Source organism: Gracilinanus agilis, chromosome 3, assembly GCF_016433145.1.
Source record: "Gracilinanus agilis isolate LMUSP501 chromosome 3, AgileGrace, whole genome shotgun sequence".
In the NCBI taxonomy this organism is placed as follows: Eukaryota; Metazoa; Chordata; class Mammalia; order Didelphimorphia; family Didelphidae; genus Gracilinanus; species Gracilinanus agilis.
The window spans coordinates 377,132,661-377,160,419 of record NC_058132.1 but is presented as its reverse complement, the minus strand read 5'-3'; the positions used below and the strand labels follow the sequence as shown (position 1 = coordinate 377,160,419).

Below are 27,759 nucleotides of genomic sequence, written 5' to 3'. Positions count from 1 at the left end.
AGGTACAGGTTGGATTAAATGGGTTCTGAGGTTTCTTCCAATTCTGAGATTCTGTGAAGTTTGCCACTGTAAATCCATTCAGTTCAGGAATTTTCTCAAAAGGAAGTATCTTGACTAAACTGGGCTGTCTGCTATGTATGCGGAAGGCTTTGGGTTACAATTTTTAGAAGGCAAAGCTGATGGGGAGATTGTTTTTCTCTGTGGACATTAAATTTTTTTTTTTTTTTTTTTTTTTTTTGTAGAATACAAGTAGACATCACTTTTGTTCCAGGCAGAATAAAGAAGCTAGTTTGCTGGTCCACATGGAGAGAAGTCCATGGGGTCCTCCATCACTCCTGGTCTTCTTTACTGACTTAAATGCTTAAAATATCAAATGTATTATTTATCAGGGACTGATTAGAACTTCTGGTTTAACTAAAAATTAACATACTCAAGCTGGTAAGACTACATTTCAACAACAAAGTTATGTTTTTTGTGAACATAATTCTTGGATTGTGCTACAGGTTTAATACCAGTATAAAATATTATATAATCCAATAATTTCTTCAATATTAGTAGCAAATGCTTTATTTCAACAGTCCTTGGCACAGCATGAAATAAACTTTCCTAGTTTACTCAGTTATGATACTTACAACTCCTATAACCTTTTATTAAATTGAATTTTATTTTTTTCAATTACATGTAGAAACAATTTTTGAAATTGCTTTCTAACATTTTGTGATTCAGATTCTCTCTCTCCCCTTCTCCCCAAGGTGGTAACCCCTATATAACCTTTGATCTTCATTTTCTCATGAAGTGCTTTGAAGATGATTCTAAAGATCCTTTAAGGGGAAAATAGGTGATGTAATGGATAGAATGCTAAGCCTGGAGTCATAAAGACTTGTCTTTATGAGTTGAAATATGGTCTTAGATGCTAACTAGGCAAGTAATTCAAGAAAACTCTAAATGGGGTTACAAAGAGTCAGATATGAGTGCACAATAACAATATATGTGTATTTGCCTCCCTAAGCTTCTTTTAGGACAGCTGGGTGGCAGAGTGGATAGAGTGCTGGGTTTAGAGTTAAGAAGATTAATCTTTCTGGGTTCAAATCCAGCTTCAGTTGTGTGACTCTGAGGAAGTCACTTAACCCTATTTGCCTCAAGTTTTCTCATCTGTAAAATGAGCTGGAGAAGGAAATGGCAAAACCACTCCAATAGTTTTTTTTTTTTTTATTTTAAATTCTTTTTTTTTATTTTTTTTTTTATTTTTAACCCTTGTACTTTGGTGTATTGTCTCATAGGTGGAAGATTGGTAAGGGTGGGCAATGGGGGTCAAGTGACTTGCCCAGGGTCACACAGCTGGGAAGTGGCTGAGGCCGGGTTTGAACCTAGGACCTCCTGTCTCTAGGCCTGACTCTCACTCCACTGAGCTACCCAGCTGCCCCCTCCAATAGTTTTTGCTAAGAAAACCTCAAAAGGGGGTCATGGAGAGTCAGACATAACTGAAAAAAGACTAAACAACAACAAAATAGATGTTAATAAATGATATGCAAAAGATATATATATATATAAAAGAGCTAGAAAATATTATGTATGATATTAGTAAATGTGATATATGATTACATAAAATGACTATATGGGACCTTCAAAATAATTTAATTCAAAAAATTGAGGTCCAAGTTCACAGAGGTATAAAATGTCAGACCAGGGTACAATACAGGAGTTAAAATATTCATGCCAAGAACTGCTAATATAAAACACCTATTAATGATACTGAAGAAAGTCTTGAATATCTTATATTTATATAGACATCTATCTTGGATTTTTATGTTGACAGGAAAGCTACACTCAACACTTAATAAAAACAGATAGCTTTGTTCTTGAATATGTAGTCTTATTAATCTAAATTAATAATATTTTAATTAAGCTAGGAATTCAAATGGTCTAAGTCCAGTTGATCCCATCAGGATGTACACGTGCAAGTACTCTTGTATATCTGTGCACAAACACACTCAAACACACTTTTAAATAGATCAATATGGGAAGACATTTTTCCAGCCTTCCCTATCTACGTGGGCTAGCTACTTTCCTATAGTAAAAACAAAGTACAAAATAGAGGCAATTATTGGGATAATTCAGTTAAGTCATTTCCGATTTTCAAAGTATGTTAATAGTTGCAAATTTCCATTTTGTTTTGACTGTTAAGACATGGTTATTTTTTATTCATATCTACAAAAGTTAAGTATTTGTAAATACCACAAGGACCCATGATTTTATTGTTGTGGGGTTTAAAACTAAAACAAAGGGAAAAAAGTGTCTAACTTTCTGGTCACCAAACCTCTGAAGACTAGAGTCCATCCTAGGGTTGTACTCAAAGTCGTTCCAGTTTGAGAAGGTCCACCAGAGTATCTAACATGTTAGAATAATCTTGAGGAACTTTATATACTAAAATGAAATAAAGTTTTCGAGTAGGACTATAATAGAAGATGTTGACACTCACCTATTTGAAATTTTATTGCAAACTCCTAAGTATCTACTGGCATAGACATATCTAGTATATATCATGCTCACAATTACTTGTCTTATTTTATCTTACCATTCAATCATCAAGTACTAATCAATTATCAAGAATTTACTAAATAGCTACTATTTTCCAGGCTCTGTGGCATGCTGAAGATATAATGCAAAAATGCAATAGTTTATGGGCTCCAGGAATATACATTCTAGTGAGGGAGACAATTTGTACAAATACATGTATACAGAATAAAGAGAAGTTCAAGTAGGGACAGAGGGAACTTGCAGTTGGAGTGATTGAGAGGCTTTGTGTAGTAGGTGGCACTTGAGAAGAGTTTTGAAGGAAATAGGGAATTCTGAAGGATGGTGGTGAAAAGGGAAATCATTCTAGACATGGGGAATGATCAGTGTAAAGGCAATGAAATAGAAGATAGGGGTTCTGTATGTGAGAAAGAGCAAGAAAGTTAGTCTGTCTAGACTGGAGAGTACAGGAAAGGAAGTAATGTATAATGAGAATAGAAAGGTAAAATGGGGACAGGTTGTGACAGGCTTTAAAATCCTGAAGAGTTTATCATTCATCCTAGAGACAATAAGGATCTGGTAAAGTTTATCAACTATTATCAAGCCTATGCTAAAACAAATACATTTTCCAGTTTTTAATAATGACTAGCAATTTTAACTGCTGTCCTCTGGCATCTTTTTACCAACATATTTCTTTTAAAAAATTAAACAAGTGAAAATACTGAGTATGACTATGTGGCCTCTCTACATTATTTTCTTTCAAACCACAAAAATATCTCCTACTAAGTATTATTGCTGGATTGGGAATTATGAATAAGATTGACTTTAAAATTTGGATCTTCTGGTTGACAGGACAAAGACCTAAAGTTACTGATCCTTAATTTTAAACCTCTAAAATTGGGGTGCATGACATATGGTCACTGTATGCTTTAGCTAATATCACATCATTCTCCTAAGAAAGTTTAGAGACTAAACTTCTTGAGGACAGGGACTGCTTTTTTGTCTATGCATTCCGTGCAATAGGTGCTTATTAGTAATAGTAAGTACTTACTGAAATGAATGGAAAGGTAAGTCTCATTCTGACCCAGAAGGCAAAAATTAGAATGGGACTGAGATGAGCCTTTGAGTTATTCTTTCATTTAGTTTGACTCTGGTAGGTCATAATTGAATCTGGGCCATCTCCCTTGAAAAACAAAACTATTCAGGTCCAGAATTCTACTCTAGGGCAAGTTTCAGTATTCTCAGTTCAAATATTCTGTTGGGTCTATTTTGATGTAGTATGGAGGGAACTCCAAGTTGTTTGTGACTGATTCTTTTGAGACAACTTGGTCCAGAGAGGACTGAAGAAAATAAATGCTAATCTATAGAGTTCAGGACCACTCTCTAAAAATAACAGTAACTAAGCTTTATTCTACCACAGGAGTAAATAACAAGATTTCCATGGAATAAAAATAAAAGGCATTTTGTAAAATACCAAAGAAATATAGAAGAAAAGAGATATAAAGGCAAGCCAGTGTTAGCTGAAGTATACTCAGATCCATGTGAGATGGCCTGATAATGCTTACTGATATATCATCTGAGATCCCTAAAAGCAAAATCTATTACTATAAATCAAACCAGACATTATTATACAAATTAAACCAAGTATCTATACACCTGGAATATACATTATTGAGCCTTTCCCCCAAATGACTATTTTATTATTCACCAAGACACTCACTAAATTCCATAATGGAGAAAATTTGGGTATAGGAACAACCTAGTATTCTCATGAGGCAGAGGAGCAATGGTTCAAGTAGTTTTAGTTTTATTAGTCTCTACAGTCAGGTTAAAGATGGTTTTTGTTACATTACTTCCTTTTGTAAATATTAAGTTGGACAATATAATAGTCCTATCCCATTTCTCTAAGGGCATATGCTAAGGGTGCCCTCACCTCCTTTAGATGGGGATTAAGGTTGTCCAAGTGGGATACGTGATATTTGACTCATAGCTTCATTTAGGGGTCTCAATTTTCTCCTTTAGTATTCAATCCCATTCTCCTTAAAATAGTAGGTTCCTCGAGGACTTGATTTGTTGAATATGTTGCCTCTTAGCCAAGCCAATGCTTTTTAAAAAAGAAGAAAAGGAATTTAAGCTCCAAGAATATATGAAATGCAATGCCTTTCAAACAATGAAGAAAGAAGAGGGAATGTGAACTCAAGGGAAAAAACCTTGATCAACTAAGAACCAGAATAGCACTTTCATTTCTATTCAAAACACTAAGTGGGAGATGAGTAACAAGCAAGACAGTGCCATGAAGGGTCTTGTCAACTGACCAGTGAATCCTCAGGAATTTGAATCTGGATGCTGAGTTAGAGGAATAGTTTGCCTGCTGACCCACAAAAAGCCACAGAAAACTCCTGAGGAATTTTTAGTTCCAGAGCTGCATGGGAAATTTCAGTCTACTCTTGGGCCTATTGTACCCAACTTCTGGAAAGCAATGTGAGAGAAGTGAATAGAGAGCTAGCCTCAGTCAAAAGTATGAGGAATTTGACTCTGGGGAATTTACTTAACCCTCAGGCTCCTAGGCAAATCTCTAAGAATATAAATTGCAGGGGCACAGATTTGCATTGATTGGAGTTGAATTTCTTCACTGGGATTTTCACATACATCAGTGAAATCACAGGTCTGGATTATAAAACACCCCAAAAAGACAACTGTTATAGACATAAGACTCTGAACCATCCTTCTAGAAACTCAATTTTCCCAGAGTTACTCTGAAATGGATTATCTCAAGACCAATGAGGGACCCTCCTCCCCCATACCCAGTGTTATCTTGCCCCCTCCAACTGCATGGGCTGTCCAGGTTTTGACTTTTTCATTGGGTAAGGAATAGCAATAGTTATGTGTGACGTGATATTTAACCTAAATTAAGGGAGTAAAGATTAAAATAATAAGAAATTGGTCTCAGTGATTTTTAGACATATAGCTAGGTAGATCATCCATCTCCTGGCTTATCTATAAGAAATTTCCCTTTCAAGTTCTCACTAAGAATGCCTTTTAGTTTAACCAAGTACTCTCTGGCTGCTCAATACAGACCTCTTATTTTCTATTTGAAATAGTTTCCTTAAAAGAGAAATGGGCACTATTTTCATTCAAAACACCGAATTACTTCCTTTACCTAAGGAAAGCCAGAGTTTAAGATGAGCAGTTTTCATCAGCATAAGAGACCACACAGACCATCAACACAAAGAGATGAAGGGGAGAGTGTAAAGAAAGATCAAGAAGCTAAGCAAAATGAAGAAATTGGATAGCTCTTCCCATAGTAGCTTCATTAGTGGAAATACTATGACATATCCTCTCAATTCTATATGTCAATATTAAAATAAAAAAGCTTATTCCATATTCAATATAAATGACTTTTAGATGATTTGGACCTCTACTTTTTTTCTCTACTCACATTAAGAAATGATCATAATTTATTTTTCTGGACAGAACAGAAAATCCACTTTAAAAAAATGTAGGTACAGTGCCTATATGAGACTTTTTACCTCAGTGCCTACCCATTTAGCACACAATTTATTTATTTTAGGTATAGTTTTAAAGCCATTTATAATTCTTTTTTTTAAACCCTTACCTTCCACCTTAGAATCAATGCTATGTATTGGTTCCAAGGCAGAAGTGTGGTAAGGGGTAGGCAATGGGGATTAAGTGACTTTCCCGGGGTCATACAGCTAGGAAGTGTCTGAGGCCAGATTTGAACCTAGGACTTCCTGTCCCCACCCACTTCCCCATTTATAGTTCTTGAATGGATACTATTTCTATGAATGAACTAAGTATCTCCATTAAAAAAAAAAAAAAAAAAAAAAAAAAAAAAGATGGTTGGGGGCAGCTGGGTGGCTCAGTGGATTGAGAGCCCAGCCCAGAGATGGGAGGTCCTGGGTTCAAATCTGGCTTCAGAAACTTCCTACCTGTGTGACCCTGGGCAAGTCACTTAACTCCTTTAAAAAAAAAAAAGATGGTTAAATTGAAGCACAGGTTTATCAGGTACCATACCACACAGTCATGGAGTTGTTAAAACTCTAATTGGTTCTAAGTTCTAGTCTACTGTTCAGGCAATAATACTGAAATGAATTCATATACTGTCATTCCTAAGTAGCTGAAATAAAAGCTACAGAAATATATTTTGATTCTGATTCTATAATTTTTTTACAGTTTTATACCAGCATGGTAAGATTAATACTAATTTCTGACTATTTGGAAATACCAATCAAAAAGCATTTGAACTATGAAAGCAATAAGGAAAAAAGTTTAAAAGATATCTGAGAAAATTCTTACCTGAATTCTATCTTATAAGAAAAGAGCTTTATTATGTTTGGCAATGCAGGCACCCTTATAAAACTTCTCATTAAATTCAGAATTGGTCAGGTTTCTTATTAGATTAATAAGTCACTTGAGATTTCACAGTTTAAGATGAAGATGAATCATAAGAAAGCAAAGAAAATGACAGGATTGAAAACAAATTCTGAGCAAAGCTTAATATAATTAGAGTTATTTATCTATATATTTAAATATTTGGTTATCTAAAAATCAGGCAAAAGGATAGCTTAATAGGCTTCAGTCATTTGAATGGTAATTTAAAAAAAAACCCTTATTTTCCATCTTAGAATCAATACTATGTATTGGTTCTAAGGAAGAAGAGCGGTAAGTCTAGGCAATGGCAGTTGAGTGACTTGCTCTGGGTCACACAGCTGGGAATGTCTGAGGTCAAATTTGAATCCAAGACCTCTCATCTCCAGGCCTGGCTCTTTAAACATTGAGCCACTTGCCTGGCCCCTTGAATGGTTATTCTTAAATACGTTGCCCTTTTGGAGATACTATTGAGTCTAGATTAAGAAAAATGTATAAAAATAACAACCTTAAAAAACTATATTAGGTATAAGAACATCTTTATTACAGTTATCTTTGAGGTCAATAATTTTTTTTAAACTAGACATTCAGCACTTACATTGCTTGGCATAAGCTATAAGCTGTATATAGTATCACCTAATCTTTTATCTATAATACTTTAAACTTTATAAAGCGCTTATCATATTCACATTCTGATCTGATTCTCACAACCATCTTGTAGACTAACAAGAGAGATATCACCCAGTTTTAAAGATGTAAATACTGATGAGGTTCAGGGAATTTAAGGGACTTGTCCAATGATACAGAGCTAAGTCTATGGCAGGCACAAGCCTAGAACCCCAGTCTCATCCTCTACTCTAAACTGCTTCTGTGTCAAGACAGACATAAACAGGAATCGAGGATACTTCTTTCTAGTGACAAAGATACAGCCTGTGTACTCAACTCCTATAGCCCTAGACCTTAGCTAAGATGGGCTCCTTCAGCTTTTAAGGCACAAAAGGAAGTGTTAAGTGTGATAAATTTGTGGGGCTGATGAGGCTCAGTGTCAGTCTTGTGTGTTCAAGGACTCTGCTTGTATTTTGAACTCTAAGGGCAGCAGAGTCCCATAACTGTGCTGCCCTAAGAGTTAAGAGCAATGTATCTCTGGAGAGTTCTCTCTCCTGCCCAAATGGCCATCTGTGGATGTCTGTGTTCCTGCAAGCAAAGGGCATTGCAATAGAGTGGATAAAGCTCAGGACTTGATTCCCTGCCTTGGCTTTTACTAGCTATACGACTGTAATCTTTTGAACTTCAGTTTCTTCATCTGTAAAATAGGGGTAAAATACCTGCCTTGCTAAGATCATAAAGTTGTTGAGATATTAAGATAATGCTTATGAAAAGGGTTTTGTATATTATGAAGCATTTTAAAAAAGATATCTAATTACTACTCCACATAGCTATCTTTTATATTTGTTAGGAAGTAGAATAAAATAAAAAAGAGGTTCTTTTCTAGCCTTAAAATAACAATTATCTGCCCAAGTTTTTTTTTTTTTAACCCTTACCTTCCATCTTAAAATCAATACTGTGCAGGAAGAAGAGAGGTAAGGGGTAGGCAATGGGGGTAAAGTGACTTGCCCAGGGTCACACAGCTGGGAAGTGTCTGAGGCCACATTTGAACCCAGGACTTCCCATCTCTAAACCTGGCTCTCAATCCACTGAGCTACCCAGCTGCCCCATCTGCCTAAATTTTGACATATTTTGGCAGAGGCAATATGAAGTCCAAATGTATTTACTCTAGTTCCAAGTTTCCTTATCACTATTAACAAGTTTTTAAAAAGTATGTTGTATTTTTTGGTAATCTCTAGATTTAAGAATTAAGTAGAAAAAATGGACAGAAGGTCAATATGGATTTATGAAAAAAGAAACAGATAGTGTATCCAATTTAACAGGGAGAATGTTCACCAGTATTTTTTTGTATATTGCTATTGAGTTTTAAGACGTTTACCTTTGAACCTCCCAAAAACATAAATTATGTGTTTTAGGTAGAAGTAAATGTTCAATATTACAGGTTTATTATATTCAGCATACACACACACCTCTGGCTGGGAAACTTAACTGATGCAAAGTTACTGAATTTAAACAGTAACCAATCTGTGGCTCCTGGGAGATGACCCCTAGACAGGAATTCCAATCTTCCACTCTATGAACTGAACAATCCTGCAGCTGGGTGACTAGGTCTCCCACAAAGAGGCCTCTGGGTCCATTAGCAGGTGAGTCCTTGAGAATAAGAATGGGGAGGGGTATGGAGGGGGAGGAGAGAAAAACAGTTGGAAACAATCCCTAAAATATCTTCATTTTATATACATATAATCCAATGTATAATTATCCTGAATAGATAGTACTTCAAAAAAAGATGACTCAATTTATCTAGGATATTTTTGTTGCTGCAGAAAATTTCAGGTTTGAGTTAAATCAAAGAACAACATTAATTTATTATTATTTTTTAAATTTAGAAATGATCATGTAGATTATTGGGCTGGTATTCCCAGAGGGCACAGTACATCTAGTGTCTATTCCCTCCCCACAAATCCACATAGTCCCTAGGCCTGCAGTCAGCTTGGGGTGGGGTAGTTGATCCACTGGGGCTGATTTCTGATGTGGGGCACAATGGATAGATATTAAGGGATGTGCCTGGATCCTCTCTGGAGAAAGGCAGGCACAGAAGTATGAAGAAGGCTGGTAAGGAGTGAAGTGACTGAGGACATCCACAGAGAAGTTAGAGGCATCATTCCCTCAAGAGGAGGATCCCAAATGAGGCTTGTGGGTCAAAGTTAGATCGAGTTTGCTGTCCTTTGGACCTTCTCTTGTCCACAGAGGAAATGACCATACTCCTTTCCATTTGCCTGAGGAAAGAGAGGGTAGAACAGAAGACCAGGAGACCACTGCCTGCGAATCTGAGAGGGCTCCAGAACCTTAGGGGTGATGGGCAAGACATGTCACATAGAGCTTTCTCCCAGACCCTATCCCATTCCATGTAGATGGCAAAATGGACCCAAGCTAATCAGAAAAAGCAATTTCCAATAAGGTGTTAGACCTGGGAATACAGAAATGGGGATGGAGGTGAAGGGAATGAGGGAAGGGGATACCAAGTCTACCCATGGGGTCTAGGCATGTCACCACTTGAAGGCAAAGCGTTTCTGACAGACATTGGTACCTGTAATATCATTTTGCTATGCAAAATGGAGACCAGGATGAGTGACACCCAACAATTTTAGAATTTAGAACTAATACAGATGCCATGAGCCAGGGGGCAAAAAGCTGTTCCTGGCAGGACTATAAAAGAGAGGAACTGGAACTAAACTGGCTCTCATTCCTGAGAAGGGGACCTGGGTGGTTGGGTGGGTAGGCCAACCAAACCTACTTAGGTTATCTGCATCCTGTTCCAATACTTTTTACATCCTCAACTTCTGGACAAAGCTGTGCTATACATTAATCACTGAACATCTAAGAAGATTAACATCAAGACTCAGTCAGTCTGATTAAGGCCAAAGGTGCCTGGCCTGGCCAGAGTGCCACAGAGAGAGAAACCTCTCCAGCAGACAGTCTCAACCTGATTGCCTTTGATTGACAAACCTGATCATCAGTAGCTTAGTGAAGTTTTCCCAACACTTCTTTCCTTCAACCCTGTTCCTTTCCCTGAGTTGTTACAATTAAATCTTAAAGGTTTACTTAGGTGAAAGTCATTATTGTCCTATGGATCAATAATCTTATCCTTGGGTCTGAGGGAAGGGATTGCTCAAGCAGAACCAATTCGCAGTCATTGGCATTATCCATTAATCTACAGCTTTATTCATCAATCTAAACCCAGGATAAGCTGTCAGAGAAGCTGCGTGATTCAATTCACAGCTCCTCACTTGATCACTCATTCCTGGACACTGTAAGGTGGGAGTTGGGTGTTTAGCTGAGCTTCAAATACTTTGTGGGACCTGATGTTCACTTAGGCTTCCCACCTTCACTCAGCTCAGGTCCTTATATCATCAGAGGACCTTGGGCCATCTCTCCATCGGGCCCTATCCAGTATCATCATACCACCCATAACATACCACAGTGGACCTCGACAATTAACAACATAAATTTTTTTTAAATCAATGTCAGAAGTTTTGAGCAACATCAAACATATTTAATAAGCAGTAGTAAATTGCAAAGCTTTATCTAACTATACCTAATACACATTCTTCTATAATGAATATTGATATTAAACCTTTTATGAAAGGACAAGTGTATTAAAACTCTTAATTTAATACTTCTAAATGGATACAAATTTTAAGATTTTTCCTTTTAACTAAAACTCTTCATGGTCGACTATCTTCACCTGGAAATTATTGTTTCTTTCATCCAGAATTTGAACAAAAACTTTATAGCACTCATAGTATTTTCTGAAATCAGGGAATTAACTTGAACTCCTATTAACTCTTCTATAAAACAAGCTTCATTTTGGTTCCTTTATTCCTTAAGAATTATCCCATGTGAAAAGTTTAGCTACAAATTTAAACAAAGAGAAACCACCTATGCCATCAATAAATCCTATGCATAACATTCTACTTTTATTGGATATGGAGTCCATCACCTTGTAAAGTTGTCTTAAAAAAATTGTTATTCTTCATAGCACAATCTGCTAGAACTTTGAGCCATAGTGTAATTTCTTTTGAACAAAATTGAGTCTTCTGCACATAAGGACATGTGAACAATTACTGTTCATGTTAAAGAATATTATACTAAATAAAACAATTAGCCTGACTTGCCTTACCTCAGTAATATGAAGAATAAGGGCCCCAACTCCAGTGTAGTAAAGTGGGAAAAGAATTGCAGGCAGCAGAAAAAGAGCTATCAGACTCAAAACTCCAAGCATAAAATTGTGCCAGACACCTGGAAAGAGGGTTAAAATCTATGAATAAGTGGAAAGAAACAGCAAAATGTGGTAATCTTGAGAGCCATCTTCATTATTTTATGATAGTAATTAAGAAATTTTGAGATGCTGATCAATCTTTCAATCTCTTAACAAATAAAATAAATATCTAGCATCATTCAAGGTTCTCTATTCCCTTCTACTTAAGGTGCTTAAAATATGAAAATAATCAAAACAATTTCTATTTAGGAAAATATCACAATTTTAACTAAAGTAGACTTTATAATTTTTTTAACTAAATGATTAATTTCAGTTGAAAACTATTTTTCTACAAATGTTAACATCACTTTTTGAAAACTTCCCTTTTTATTATTACAAACTTGATAAAGAACAAGAAATATTATACATCATTAATTTAGGCATATTCGAAACAACTGAAAGAACTCTCAGACACATTTACAAAAGCTATTTAAATAAAAGAATACCAATTTACCATCTTATATGAACATCTAAATGAAATATCACCATCATTCAATTTCCTGAAATAGACAAGTCCAAAGGTATCTGGACAGTGAATTTATTTAATAATCAAGGTACTCTGGACAGAAATATAAAAATTGTGGGGAAAAACAAGATATGTAAGTGGTAAAGTGGATAGGGTGCTGGAACTGGAATCAGGAAGACCCAAATTCAAATTCACCCACACATACTTACTAGCTATATGACCATGGATAAGTCACTTATTCTTGTTTACCTCAGTAAATGGTAAAATTACTCCAGTATGTTTGCCAAGGAAATCTCAAATAGGACATTAAGAGTCAGACATGATTGAAATAATTGCCCAATAATATATATGTCCAAGGAAGATGCTCCTAAATTTGGAAAATACATTAAGTTACAGAATCTTCTAAATCCCTCAATTTCCTTCCTTCCTTTGATTATATTCATTATATGTTTTAAAATAACTATACCACATAAATAGTGCTTCAAAGTTTGTAAAGCACTTTACATATCTTATTTGTTCCTCAAAACATCCTTGTGCTCTCACAGGTGCTATTATTCCCACCAGGGCTGACAGAAGGCCAGATGACTTCTCCAGGATACTATAGCTAGTAAATGACAGACAGGATTCAAACTTAGGTTTTCACGACCTCAAGTTAAATTTTCTGTTTACTATGTCACAAAAGTACTAATTAAAAAAACAATTTATTTATACAATTTTATAGGATTAAAGGATATAGCAGTACAAGGATCCTTAGAGAATCCTTTTAATTTAATCATTTAATCCTTTATTTTGTAGATCTGTTAGTCATTTCACAAGCTGAAATTTATCTTCTTATTTAACTAAAGACATAAAATCCCATATGCCCATACTTCAGCTAGCTTATAATTCTTTTTAAAGGTGTACCAATTTAGCACCAAGATATTGTATTACCCAATGTTTTTAATATTGTGCATATAATTCCTTAAACAGTTTTATCTGAGGGTCATTTTGTATTAAAACATAAGGATAGATAAAACTTGATGGGGCATTAAGCTAAAGTTAAATTATAACACTTCCTCTAGGAACAACTGCCTACTATAAGGCATTTCTCTAACATGCTGCTTTATATAAAGTCCAATTATGTAGCATATCTGGAATGAATTGTACTACATCTAATAGGTAAAACAGAACTTTTAAAAGGTGCTTTCTTTGAGAAACAATGCTGAATCAAGGCTATTCTTTTCTTTCCCAAAATTAGGCTGGTGGTTATAATCCTCATAAGTATGTTCAGTAGACTCTAAGAGGAAGAATCTCTAGGGCACTTTCTATCCTGGGGATATGATTTCTAAATCTTACAGAGGGAAAAAGACATAGCAATGCAGGAAAAGACACATCTAACTTATTTGGAGATAAGTAAAATTAGGCAGTCTGTTTTTACATATTATACCTCCTACCTTCCCAGGACCATCAATAGCTCTTTAAATGCTTTTTCTTGGACTCAAAAGTCCTCCCTCACTTCCGGGAGACAGTAACTGTTTAATCAACTGATCAATCCATGAATATTTACTAAATATATGTCAGACACCATCTTAGGCACTGGGATACAAATATAAAGAATGAAACAGTCCTTCCTTGCAAAAAGTTTACAATTTAATGGAATAGAAGACAAACACACACACACACACACACACACACACAAATGTGTAAAGAAGGGAAGGACAGAAGTAATATTTAGATTAAACTACCTAAATGAACACTTTGTATAAAAGCTATATGTTGAAGCATTTGCTTTTAGATGTGATTCAAGCTTTCTTAGCTACTTCATTGTATAGTGATTTACTTTTATGGTACACTAATACTCCAAAGGCAGCTGACTGGACAGGGGGCCAAGAAGACTCGAATACAATTCCAGCCTCAAACATTTACTGTGTGATTTTGGGCAAGTCATTTAACCTGTCTGCCACACTTTCCTCATCTGTAACAGGGTTGTTGTGAAGATAAAAGAGATAATATTTGTAAAGTACTATATAAATCCTAGTTATCATCATCATCATCATCATCAATATCACTTATTCGATCAATCAACATTTATTAAGTGTCTACTGTGCTATGACAGAGTGCCCACTACTAGACACTGCTAAGTGCTAGGGATACAAAAGACTGCCTTGTCTTCAATCTTATTAGTAATGAAATTAAAAACCATGACGATATGAAAATGAGAGGTTAGATAGGCCAGGAATAGCTAAAATACTTTGCAATTCAAAAATACTAATGTAAGTCTCTATATTCCTAACATACATCCAGACTGATGATTTACAGGATAAAATCTCAGCAATTAAGTATATATTGCAACATACTTTTCCCAGTTACAGAAGGGCACTTCAATGTATCATGATTTCAATGTACCATAAACAACTCATCATAACCATAACCAAATACAGCATAAGTAGGTAGCTTATTTTCTAGGTTCAATTGATCTTTAGTTTTCTTACCAGCCTTTCTCACTAACAGCTGTAGTGCTTGTTTCATAATATAAACAATCACTTACTAAGAGAAAAATTATGACAAAGACACAGTTTTGTCATTTGTGATGATGTTAGGAATAAATTCAAAATGGACTCATAAAGCTGATATCACTTACCAGCACAGAATATTCTTAGCTGCTGAACTGGAGATATAAGTTGCAAGTGGGTGGTGAACAAATCAACAAATGCTCCAGGATAAACAATGAAGATAAAAATTCCAAATCCATTAAACCGAACTTGCTCTCTAAGAAATTGAAAAAAAGGAATCAGAAATTTAGTAGTTATTTCAATTCACAAATCAAGAACTAATATAACAAATACTAAGCTTTTACACTCCAATTTAAACTTTTGCTAAAAAGTCCTTCTACTTTAAGAAGCTCTCATTATTTTTGCCACTAGTATGAAAAACTGAAGATAATATACACAAAAAACAAATTAAAATGGACTGCTAAATTTTGTAGCTCCCTTAAATAAGATGCCATTATGTAAAAGGGTAGATTAAATTATACAACAAATGATGGTAAACTGAATTTTCCATTTAAAAACTATTAGTTGATAATCTAAGCAGTGAATTTTCCAATAATACTCATTTAGAAGCTCTGATAACACACAATAGAAAAAGTCTGATTACATTACCGGATAGCTGCCACCCCATGGCCAATTTCATGTATGACACCGCTAATAAGGATTGCAGTAAAGAAATAGGTCAGTTGGCTCACAGGTAAATTCACACCAGGAACCTGTTCAAGCAAACAACAAAACATATGCTAGAGTGCCAAGTGATTAAAAAAATTTTTTTTTAAAGTTAAGATTATTTTAAGTTGTTCCTACCTTGGCTTCCTATTATATTATTATTGTATTGTCATGGCTCTTCTGAACATTCCATTTAGCTAAAATAGGCATGAAAATAAATGGCTGTTTTTCACTCCTACCATAAATTTTACTTTAGTTTTAAAAAATTTATTATAAGCTAAACAGAAACAATTAAATAAACAAAATCAATCAATGAGCAATTATTAGAAGCTCATTATATGTCATGAGACAGCGAGGCAGTACAGTGGATAGAGCACTGGCCTTGGAATCTAGGGGACTCATCAGTTTTTAGTTCAAATGTTGCTTAAAGCAGCATCAGGATATTAGGTACCTGGGGTTGGGGGGCAATAAAAAGTGGGAAAAAGATTCCTAAAGGAAGACAGGAAGATGCATGTCTTCTCCTCAGACTTTCTCTCAAAATGACAAATTAGTCAGACGATCTGATCCTATTATTTGAAATAAATCAATAGATATGGCCAAGTGGGCTATAGTTTCTTTTATTAAGAAAGATAAGCAGACACTTGTGATAATATAAAAACAACAGCTGGCAGGTAATATCTAGTTGACCAGCACTTGATTTGGCCCTCTCTATGCCCTGTCCATGCATGAGCACACCAGGAATTATATGTACTACAATACTGATCTCTAAATAATTCAGAGTCCTAAATTTCTGTGCAGTAATAATGCCATACTAATTCCTCAGTACATTAGCAAGTAAGTAGAAAACATGTTCTTACAGTTTCAGGAGTTCAATCTCATTCAGAAGATATGATATTTAAACATGTACATAAAAAATAAAAATACACAGGGATCTGAGGGCAGCCAGCCTTAGTTAGAAGTTGCCAAAATACAGCTCTAATAATACAATGAAATGCTCTAGTAAGTTCCATAAAGTAAAAGACCAATCTTAGAAATAACTTCATCTCTATATGAATGATATTTTGCCACTCTAGTCATAAAAATAAGGGAAGATCAAATATCCTTCTTGGAGGCCCTAATCCAAATAAGCCTCTCACAAGATTCCACTATCATATGACTAATTCTCTGTAGTTTTCTACGATGAATTACTTTAAATAAAAAAAAATTATTTTAAACATTTTTTTAAAAGTTTTTTTTTTACTTGGAAAATGAGGGGGTGTCCCTCAATTGGGGAACGGCTGAACAAATTGTGTTATATAATGGTGATGGAATACGATTGTGCTATAAGGAATGATAAACTGCTTAATTTCTATAAAACTGAGAAGACTTCTAAGAACTGATGTGGAGTGAAATGAGCAGAACCAGAAAAATATAGTACACAGAAACTGAAACATTATGGAATGATCAAATGTAATAGACTTTGCTACTAAAAGCAATGCAGTGATCCAGGACAATTCTGAGGGACTTATGAGAAAGAATGCCATTTACCTCAAGAGAAAGAACTGTGGGAGTAGAAATGCAGAAGAAAAACATATGATTCATCACTTGATTGTATGAGTATAGGATTTGGAGTTTTGGTTTTAAAAGATTATTACAAAAATGAATAATATGGAATTAGGTATTGAGTGATAATACATGTATAACTCAGTGGAATTGCTTGTCATTTCCAGGATACAGGAGGAAAGAGGGGAGGGAGAGAACATGAATCATGTAACTTTTGAAAAATACTTAGAAATGAATTTTTTTTTTAAAAAGAGTTTTTTTGAGTTTCAAATTCTCTCCCTCTCTCCCCTCTTCTGAGAAGGCAAACATAATCACTTTTATAACATGTAAAATCATACAAAACATATTTTTTTCCTTTCCTTTCTTTAAAAAAAAACAAACAAACCCTTAAGCTTCCATCTTAGAATCAATATTGTGCATTGGTTCCAAGGCAGAAGAGCAGTAAGGGCTAGGCAATGGGGTTTAAGTGACTAGCCTGGTGTCAAACAGCTAGGAAGTGTCTGAGGCCAAATTTGAACCCAGGACTTCTCATCTCTAGGCCTGGTTCTCAATCTCCTGAGACCCCTAGCTGCCCTCACAACCATATTTCAATATTAGCCATATTGCTAACAAAAAAGAAAAAAGTGAGAAAACTATATTGTTTTCAGAGATTGTCAGTTCTTTCTTTGGAGGTGTATAGCATGTTTCATCATGAATCCTTTTGACATTATCTTGGATCACTGTATTGACTGGAGTAGTAGCTAAGTCTTTAACAGATGATCATCATAATAATATTGTTGCTACTATGTACAGTGATCTCCTAGTTTTGTGCACTTCCCTTTCTGCAACTAATTTCTAAGCCTATTTTTATCATAGTCTTTTATTGTTGTTCAGTCATTTCAGCTGTGTCTGACTCTTTGTGTCCGGGATTTCTATCCACTGCACCATCTCAATGTCCCCCCATACCTCTGACTAGTGACTGTAAGTAACAAGTAAGATGACCAGGGTCAAGTTGCTAGGTTTAAAAAGGAAAAAAAAAGACCTGTTACTAAAAATTAAAGACATTTTTTTCAGTTAATGTGGATCTTATCAACAGCATAACATCTATGATTGAATTTGAGATGACAAATGTAAACTTTTTTAACAGAAATCAACTAACACCAGCAGAGTTAACAGGGAAGAGGCTATTTACACAGGAGGAATGTAAAGTTGAGTCATCCCTATATTTACATGACCCATAAGTGTAAAAGCATACTTTAAAGAGATAGGATGTGACATTAAGAGTGAGCTCAATGGAAAGAGCAATGGTCCTAGCCTCAGAAGATCAGAATTCAAGCCAAGTTGTATGACTGGACAAATCACTTTGTTCTCTCAGCCTTAGGCCCCTCGTAGAGAAAATAAAACTTGCAATACCTACTTTGAAAGGGTTTTTTCAAGAAAAGTGTTTTATAAATCCTGAAGTGTTACCAAAGTGCCTAGTTGTCACCTAGAGACCCTAACATATAACTGTCAATGTTTATTCAGAAAAGCATTTTACCATGAATGACAAAGGAGTGAATTCATAGAATTTAAAAGCACTCCAAGAACTGGAGAGGTAGAAAATGTTACCAAGAATGAAATTGCAACTTTCCTGAATAATAATTTGAAGCCAGCCCTGTTGCTCCATTACTATGCTACTTTCATAGAAAAACTTTAAACAGAAACATGCATGACACTGGGTTTTCCCTTAAGTTATTAACTTCTTGGAAGGTCTGAAAAGTAAAAGAAAATTGTTACCTTCCGCAGCAATTTCAAACAAAAATGCGAAAGCTTAATTTTATTCTTTTCTTCATTAATATCACATTATTACTATTACTATTAATCTTAATCAACCACTAATTATTTCTATGAAATCCACAAATTCTCACATTAATTTCTCTCATTTTAAAAAAGAGATCAACACATACTTCAGAGTATTTGGAAAGTTATGAGACTTCTAATCTATTTTCTCATTTATTTAGAGAGGTGTCCCAATGAAAAACATTTTCTTTCTACATGTCAAGAAAGTAAGGGGGAAAAGGAAAAGAAAAAGCCACTGACCACAACTTGTAGCATCCGATCATTCTGAGCTGAAGGGGCTTCAGTCAACATTTGTGACAAAGTTTGTATCAGGGTTTTTCCAAGAAGGAGAAGAGAACTAAACATGGCAATTATTCCAAACACCATTCCTAAATTGAACCTGTCATAATAAAATTCAGATTAATATGGAGTACTTCATACTTCAATTATCTAATTTCAATGATCAGTCACATATTTCACTTATTAACTAAAAATAATGACTTAAGGAAAGGTAACCACAGATAGGTTTACTGAAATAAGGGAAAGATCAATCTATTAAATAAACTATAGTTTAAAAATGTGTTGTTGAAAAAGGCAGCACTGACAATAGCTTGCCCAACTCTTATAATTTAAGTACGAAGAACAATTAAAATAGTCATTGGTACTTTATTCAAACAATATATTCTCCCTAATAATTAGCCAGTCTTATAATCACTACATTTATTTATACATACATATATATCTCACCTGTTTTACTTAAAAGAGGCAAAGTATGTGTATATATATTACCTGAATGTAATGAGTATTCAAGGGTTCAATATCATTATGTTTGACCTTGTATTACATTTGTTGATTGAGTATTTTGCTTTTAAATCACCATATTTTTATATTGTAGAATGTACAAAATTATGAGGTTAACAAATTGTCTGTTTTGAGCAACAAATTGGTGTCACTGTCCCTATCATCAATTAAAACCAAAAACAGCACACAAAGAATACCACTGGTAAAGCAGCCTGGGTTTCCAACGTCCCCAATCATAAAAGAGACGATTGAAGACAGGGGTTTGCCATCGTATGTGAAAAGGGGAGATGCTCAATCCATAAGATGTCAGCCATTCTTCATAAGAAGTTTTCATAGAATCTGATGCCTAGGAGAAAGAAGTGATCATGTTACTTTGAAGAACAATTTCTTAAAATGTTTATGAAAATTAAACACAGCACTTTCTACAGATTATCAAGTCTAAGATGATAGATTTGGGGCTGGAAGGAGCCTTAGCTATCACCTAGTTCAACTCTCTTATTTTAAAGATGAGGAAACTGAGGCACAGACTGACTCCAATCTAGCATTCTTTCCGATGAACGGCACTGGATCACCATATTCCAAAACAAAAGTGATTTGACTAATAATTGCATTTGGCTCTTTAAAGCTTAAGAAGTACTCAATAATAACCCAGTTGAACCCTTTGAGGTTTACATTTTTCTCATAATAACTCTGGGATAGAGAGAATATAAATGCTAGCCTACCCATTTTTGAGATGAAAGGAACCAAACCATGGAAGCTCATGTGTGTTGTCTACACTCAATTAGTAAGTACTAAGACTTGAAACCAGAACTTGTGACCCTAAATTTAGTGAATTGAGCATTTTATGGCATTCGGAAGAAAGATGCTACATTATTATTTTTTAAAATCTATAAGCATGGCAAAGGTATTAGTTGTCATCCATAGTTAAAAATTTCAAGGGATAGAGCAACCCTTCAAATTACAGATGATCAAGAGGAGTAAGGAGACTTTCCGAAGGTAACATAGACAGAATTAAAACATAGGCCCTTTTACTCTAAAGTCAAGGTTATTTCTACCGTACAAGTCTTCTGTTTCATTATTGTTAAAGTGGCCATGTGACACAATTTGTATTCTACTTAAAAACTGATACAAGTGGTGAATGCTTCCTGGTTTAAATTCTATCAGTGACACTACCTATGTGATGTTAGGCAAACTGTTTTAACTTCTCTGCCTCAGTTTCTTCATCAATAAAATGAGGGAAGAGTATTAGATTGTCTCTTCCATCTCTAAATCTCTTATCATATTTACTTTTCGCAGTTTCTTTATGCAAATTGAGATTTAATTTTCTTCTTTTGTTGTTAGGGGATGGGATGATGACAGGGCAGAAAAAAAACAGACTGGGAACTAAGAAACTTGGCTTTCAGATTTGTCACTAATTAGCCTTGTGCCATTGACACTCTTTCTTTTTCCATAAAATGAGGCTTTGGACTAGAACAGGGGTTCTTAAACATTTTTTGTGCCACGGGTCTCCCTCAACAGTTTGGTGAAGCCTATAGATCCTTTCTCTGAATGTCTTTAAATGCATAAAATAATAATAAAAAAATAATAATAAAAACTAGGATTTAGATAAGTGCTTTAAGGTTTGCAAAGTACTTTACATGTTACCTCCCTTGATCACTACTACCCTTTGAAAGTTGCTGCTACCAGTGTGAGCCTAGCCAAGTCACTTTGTTGGCCTGTTTCCATACCTGCAAAACCTACCTTCCAGGATGATTGTGAGGCTCAAATGAAATAACTGTTTTGCTTTTTTAAACCCTTATTTTTCATCTTCAAGTCAATACTGTGTACTGGTACCAGGGTAGAAGAACTGTAAGGACTTGGCAATGGAGGTTAAGTGTCTGTGCCCAGGGTCAGACAGCTAGGAAGTGTCTGAGGCCAAATTTGAACCTAGGGCCCTCTCATCTCTGGCCCTGGCTCTCCCACTTTCCCTCCATCCATAATTATTTGTAAATCAGCATAGTGCCGAGCACTACAAAAATTGTAGCTATTATCCTTATTTTACAGATGAGTAAACTAAGGCTGAAAAAAGTATACAGTCAATACAGGATTGCAAAGCTCCCTTATGGGTCTTGGGATAACATTTGAACTCAGATCTTACTGACTCCAAGTCCAGGCACTTCAACCCATTTTGCCACTTGCCCCGCACAAAGTGTGGTGGCTTTGTCAAAATCATTACACAGTTAAGAAGTAAAACTTGCAAGAATATTTCCTAAAAAACAGACAACCAAACCAAGCCAAACCAAACCAAACGAAAACCACGGAACTTGACTTACACCTTGCAGGGCAACCCCCCTCCCCTCCTTCTCCAGTCACTAGACGGACAAGATTCTGAGAATTCTCAACCATGTGCTGGGGAGAGGGAGAAAGAAAAAGCAAGGGAAGACAGAGGGAGGAAAGAAGGGGTAGAGCTAGGAAGAGGGAAAGAACAGAATTGAGAGAGAGAAAGAAAGAGAGAAGATAGGTAGGACAGGTTGGGAGAGGAGGAGGAGGAAGAGGAGGGGTAGAAGGGAGAGGTGGGGAAAGGAGGAAGAAGAGGGAAGACTGGGAGGGAAGAAGGAAGAGCAGGACTGGAGGGAGAGACTTTTCCTACCATCCCCCTCGAAACCCCCGCTCCTGGTTTGTTTTTCTTCCTGAGACCAAAAAGGCTCCAAGATTACGAACAGAGAATAAGTGGGGGATGGGGGCCTCACCTTCAGCAAGGTGTCGGCCAGGTATATGGCACACCAGCCCCCCATCACCAGCACCACCAGTGGAATCGGGATCATGGCAGCGGCGGCCAGGAAGGGAGGACAAACCCCACTCCCGGCGTCCACCGACCCTTTTCCAAACCACGGAGTTCCTACTGACAGGCCATATGGGCCGGAACGTTACGCCTGGTCTCTTTGCCTTCAGCAGCTACGTTCCCCAGCCGGACACTTCCGGCTGGGGAACGCAGAGCCCAGCAAAGGGACGCGCGAAGGGATTTCCTCTTTTCCGTGTAACGCATCGACACTTGCGTCTGGCGTCACTTTCCTTTCCCGGAGATTTAACCCCTGCGTGGCTGTATGCTTTCTCTTCCACGTAACAATTACTCGCCATATTCAATAACCTGTATTAATTTACGTTTTGTTTGCTCTTATTGTTATCGAATCAATACTGGCCACAGGATTTTGCAAAAGGATTAGTTAAATAATATCTAAGAGTGGAATTTAATGGAGCAAGCTTAGAAGAAAGCAAGAGATTTCCTTTCTCAAATAGTGTTATGACAGAATTTAAAGGAATAGATATCTTTTTATTGGCTCATTTTGATTCAGTTGATCCGACATAAAATCTTACTAAAGTGCATTGTATCTAATTTTCTGTTAAATATTAGATCCAAAATATGTTTAAAGTTGCAGTCTTACTGAAAAACAATTATCCCAAGGAAACAAATCTTTTAGGTATTCTAGAGTCTAGAATTTTGTCTTTTACATGAAACTTTCCCCATTCTTCTTAATTCTATTACTTTCCGTCTGTTAGTTATTTCCCATTTATCCTCTAATATAACTTGCTTTATATGTTTGCATGTTGGTCTTCCCTTTTAAAAAGTAAGCTCCTTGAGAACAAGGGCTTTTTTTTTGCCTGTTTTTGTATTCCTAGTGTTTGGCATAATGTCTGACACATGGCAGGTGCTTGAAAAATGTTTATTGATTGACTCCCAGGACAATTAATTTTTTTTTAGATGCCACACTTCTCATGGTAAAGGCACTCCTTTTATACAGCTGCAGTATTTTTTTGCTTCTCCAAAGAATGGCTTCTGTCAACTACTGCTAAATGTATTTGTTTCAGCTGAACTTTAGATTTTTCATAGTTTTTTGTTTTTTATTTTCATTGGCTGCTGGGGCTTCTTTCTCAAAGAAGGATATAGTATATAGTTCTTTTGTGAGATTGCTATGTCAGCATGTGTGGAGTGAAATTTGGGGGGCTCTTACCCCCAAAATCTAATGAGCAGACAGGAGATTTAATGCTGGCAGAAGTCACATGGCTTTATTTGGAGGTGTGAGGGGGGTATAGGGTGAGGGACACTGCCAGAAAGAGAGAGAGAGAGAGAGAGAGACACTACAATCTTATTCTACCTCCCTTCTATCTTCATGTCCAAGGATTTATCAGATTGCAACAATTCATGTCTTAGGTTGGCATTTTTTTAGTTGAGTCAGGGTTTTAGGCCTGTCCAAGGATTCATCAGATTCAGGAAACACTTTTTGAAACACTACTCAGGCCATAGCATTGCAACATTTCTTGGGACATGTAGTCAGGATTATAACTTGTAAAATTTGAGATTTCTCATAGGAATTAGGTCACCTTTCACTCTGCATCAATTCCTGGAGGTCATTCCAGTTGAGTGAAAGGAGCAGAACCAGGAGAACATTATACACAGAGACTGATAGACCGTGTTAAAATCGAATGTAATGGACTTCTGTACTGGCAGCAGCAATACAATGACCCAAGACAGTTCTGAGGGATTTATGGTAAAGAACGCTACCCACATTCAGAGGAAGAACTACAGGAGTGGAAACACAGAAGAAAAACAACTACTTGAACGCATGGATTGATGTGGACATGATTAGGATGTAGACTCTTAATGACCACCCTAGAACAATGATCAATAATATGGAAATAGGTCTTGATCAATGACACAGGAAGAAACCAGTGGAAATGTGCATGGGGGTGGGGGGAGAGAGAGCAAGAATATGAATCATGTAACCATGGGAAAAATTTTTCTTAAAAAAAAAAAAAAAGGAATTAGGTCACCTCCTAAACTTCTTCCCATGGGAATAGAAGAAGGGGGGCAGTCTCGGCCACATTTGAAAAAAGAGTATATTAAAGGTCTATATTAATATATATGTGTGTATAAAGCTGTTCTACTCTTCACAAGGAGAGACTGATATCTCCTAGTGGAGAGCACCTAACTTCACTATTTTCCTTTAGGAGGTTACCAATCTATAATTATTAATGTTAATCAATGTATATTGGGGAATAATGCACAAATTTCATTCCACACAAGCATGCTTAGGACTGATCAATACATTTTTAGTGTTTTTATTCCTTATGGTAAGTCACACCTGGACAGCACAGAAAATGGAGCTTCAGGACAAGATTTAAAAAATTCCAATCAAGCCCCTCCCCACAAAGAATTCCATCAGACTTTCTCTACTTTTAGGTGGGGATGAATAAATTCTATCCTCATTACTTCCGCACTCCCACCCCCCCACCCACCCCAAGTAACTTGTGTCAGACCATTTGGGGTTTTCTTGACAAAGATACTAGAATAGTTTGCCATTTCCTTCTACAGCTTGTTTTATAGGTGAGGGAATTGAGGCAAACAGGGTTAAGTGACTTGCCTAGAGTCACAGTTAGTAGAAGTTTGAGGCCAGATTTGAATTCAGGAAGATGAATCTTTATAGCTACAGGTCCATTGCTCTATCCACTGTGCCATCTAACTGCCCCAATGAAATTCAGGGCCATGCAAAATGCCCTGGAACTTCATCATAGTATTGTAGGTTTACAACCGGAAAGAATATTAGGTTATTTAGTCCAACAGCCTCTTTTTGACTTGGAAAGACTGATTTGCCTGAACTTACCCATGTAATAAAGTTAGGATTTTAGCTCAGTTCCTCTGATTTTTTAGACTTTCCCTCTTGTAATATGCTTCAAAAGAAGTCAAATTGGCACTTAGCAATTCTGGAGAGAGGGAATGAGCTGACCACCTTTCTCCTGCATTCCTGTCTTCTTTACAAGTGTGATTGACTTTCTCAAATGGTTTTGTAAGATAAAAGATATATGATGAAATCAGTATTTCCCTAATCCACCATGGCATGACTTTCAGCTGTGTACAAATTAGTTGGGACACAGAAAAATAAGTAAATTTACTTGCACAGTAATTCTTATGAATTTTTACATCTTAAAGACACTGTCAAGCAATGAATCCTTCTTTTGCTTTTGCTTCAATTACTTGTTTTACATTTTTTAGCATTGATTTGGAAGATTTTGATAATATTTAAATATTTATCATGAAACTGTACCACAATGGATATTAAGCAAACTTGTGATAAAAAGTCTATTTTCCAAGTCTGATCTTGATTTAATCTCATAGAATTTCAAAAAAGTTTAACTTAGGGGAGTTTCTATATAGTAAAAACTTATTTATCAACATCTCTTTTGCATATTTCTTAACCTTTTGTGATATATAACATAGTATAAGACCACGTTACAGTTTTCCATCTCCATTTGGGAATTTTTTTTAATAATTTCAAAATAATTCTGCTTATCACCATATCAGTTTATTTATAAAAGTTCATCACTCTTTCAATGGAGATAGGAAGTGAAAAACTCCAAAAAAGCATTTTTTTTGTGGATATTTATAGTCTGATGAAGATCCTCAGATTTTATAAGACTCTCTTGGACTTCTGACAATGGCTTTGTCTGACAATGCTATCACTTTGAATAGAAAAGTGAATTTATCAGTAAAAATCGCCTCTTCCATATCTTCAGTTTTTATGTTGACTTGCCCGTTACAAGAAGTTTTTTTTTTTATATCAATAGCTATAGCAGCATTATTATGATTTTTTAAAACTACTTTTCAAAACTCAATAAGACTGTTCTACTCTAGAGGAATTGATAAAAATCCCTGCAGTTTTTAGGCACTTATGAAAATCATTGCTTACTTTCTACATATGAATTAAGTTGTTTCTAAAGCAATTGTTTTTTCAGTCATTTGCATTTTTAATTGTTTTAGACCACACTTACCTTTGTACTTCAGTGAGATCAGTCCTGTTCCATTGTAGGTCTGAGCATTTCTTGAACCACAACTCCCCCACACCAACAGAATCTGCAAAATCTCTAGCAGTCAATGAAGTGTTTTCTTATTTGTACTTTTCCTTGGAATAATATTTATTCTTAAAAACCTCGAAATTAAAAGCACAATTAAAGAAAGTAAAAAATGTATATGGCACAAAATTCAGTCTTCAAATAAGAGAGAACTAATTTAAGATGGGAAATCAAGGTTGGAAACTGAGTCACATTAGTGTTAGAAGTACATATATCACCACGGTCACAAAAAACCCCTCTATATCAAAATTATTGTCTGTCCCAAGAAACTTGCCAGCTTTCTATTAGTTTTTAAAATTGATTTAATCTTTTAACATCAGAGTTCATCAGTCCTCTTTAGAGGTATATAGCATTTTTCATCATGATCTTTTGAAATTACCTTGGATCATTATATTGTTCAGGGTAACTTAGTTTCCCACTGTTGATCATCACAATATTGCTGTCACTGTGTACACTGTTCTTCTCTTTCTGCTCACTTCACTCTGTATCAGTTTATGTAAGTCTTCTGAGGTTTTTCTGAAGCCATTCCTGTTGTCATCTCTTTCTTTTAAAAAAAAATGTGTTTTTACCTAGCCTTTTGGGATAAGAACTTACTATTTGACAAAAACTGCAGGAAAAATGGACAACAGTATGGCAGAAATTGGTATAGACCAATATTTCATACTCTATACCAAGATAAGGTCAAAATGGGTATATGATTTACACCACAAGTAATATGAATATATGATTTATATCATAAGTAAATTAGGGGAACATAGAATAGTTTATCTGGCAGATCTATAGATAACGGAAGAATTTATGACCAAACAACATAGAAAGCATTATAAAATATAAAATGAATGATTTTCGTTATATTAAATTAAAAAGCTTTTGTACAAATAAAACCAATGTATCCAAGATTAGAAGGGAAACAACAAACAGGGTGGGGGGATTTTTTATAGCAAATTTCTCAAATATGTACAGAACTGAGTCAAATTTATAAGAATACAAGTTATTCCTCAATTGACAAATGATCAAAGGTTAATAACAAGCAATTTTCAGATGAAGACATAAAAGCTATCAATATGAAAAAATGTTCTTAATCACTCTTGATTAGAGAAATGAAAATTAAAAGACTTGGAGGTGCCATTTCACACCTATCAGATTGGTCAATATGACAGTAAAGGAAAGTGACAAATGTTGGAGGGAATTTGGCAAAATTAGGACACTAGTATATTGTTGCTTGAGTTATGAAATGATCCACC

General features: G+C 35.5%; 1 protein-coding gene across 1 annotated transcript in view; it reads right to left on the bottom strand.

Moving 5' to 3' along the window:
- MBTPS2 (membrane bound transcription factor peptidase, site 2) overlaps positions 1-22,434 on the bottom strand; it is a 33,036-nt gene extending 10,602 nt beyond the window's left edge. Inside the window, exons 1-7 of the mRNA XM_044670141.1 lie at positions 22,360-22,434; positions 19,828-19,976; positions 19,091-19,229; positions 15,434-15,537; positions 14,914-15,041; positions 11,690-11,808; positions 8,979-9,159 (exon numbers count right to left, since the gene is read on the bottom strand). Coding sequence (XP_044526076.1) covers positions 8,979-9,159; positions 11,690-11,808; positions 14,914-15,041; positions 15,434-15,537; positions 19,091-19,229; positions 19,828-19,976; positions 22,360-22,434 — 895 coding nt within the window. The remainder of the gene's footprint in view (positions 1-8,978; positions 9,160-11,689; positions 11,809-14,913; positions 15,042-15,433; positions 15,538-19,090; positions 19,230-19,827; positions 19,977-22,359) is intronic.
- Positions 22,435-27,759: the final 5,325 nt, after the last annotated feature.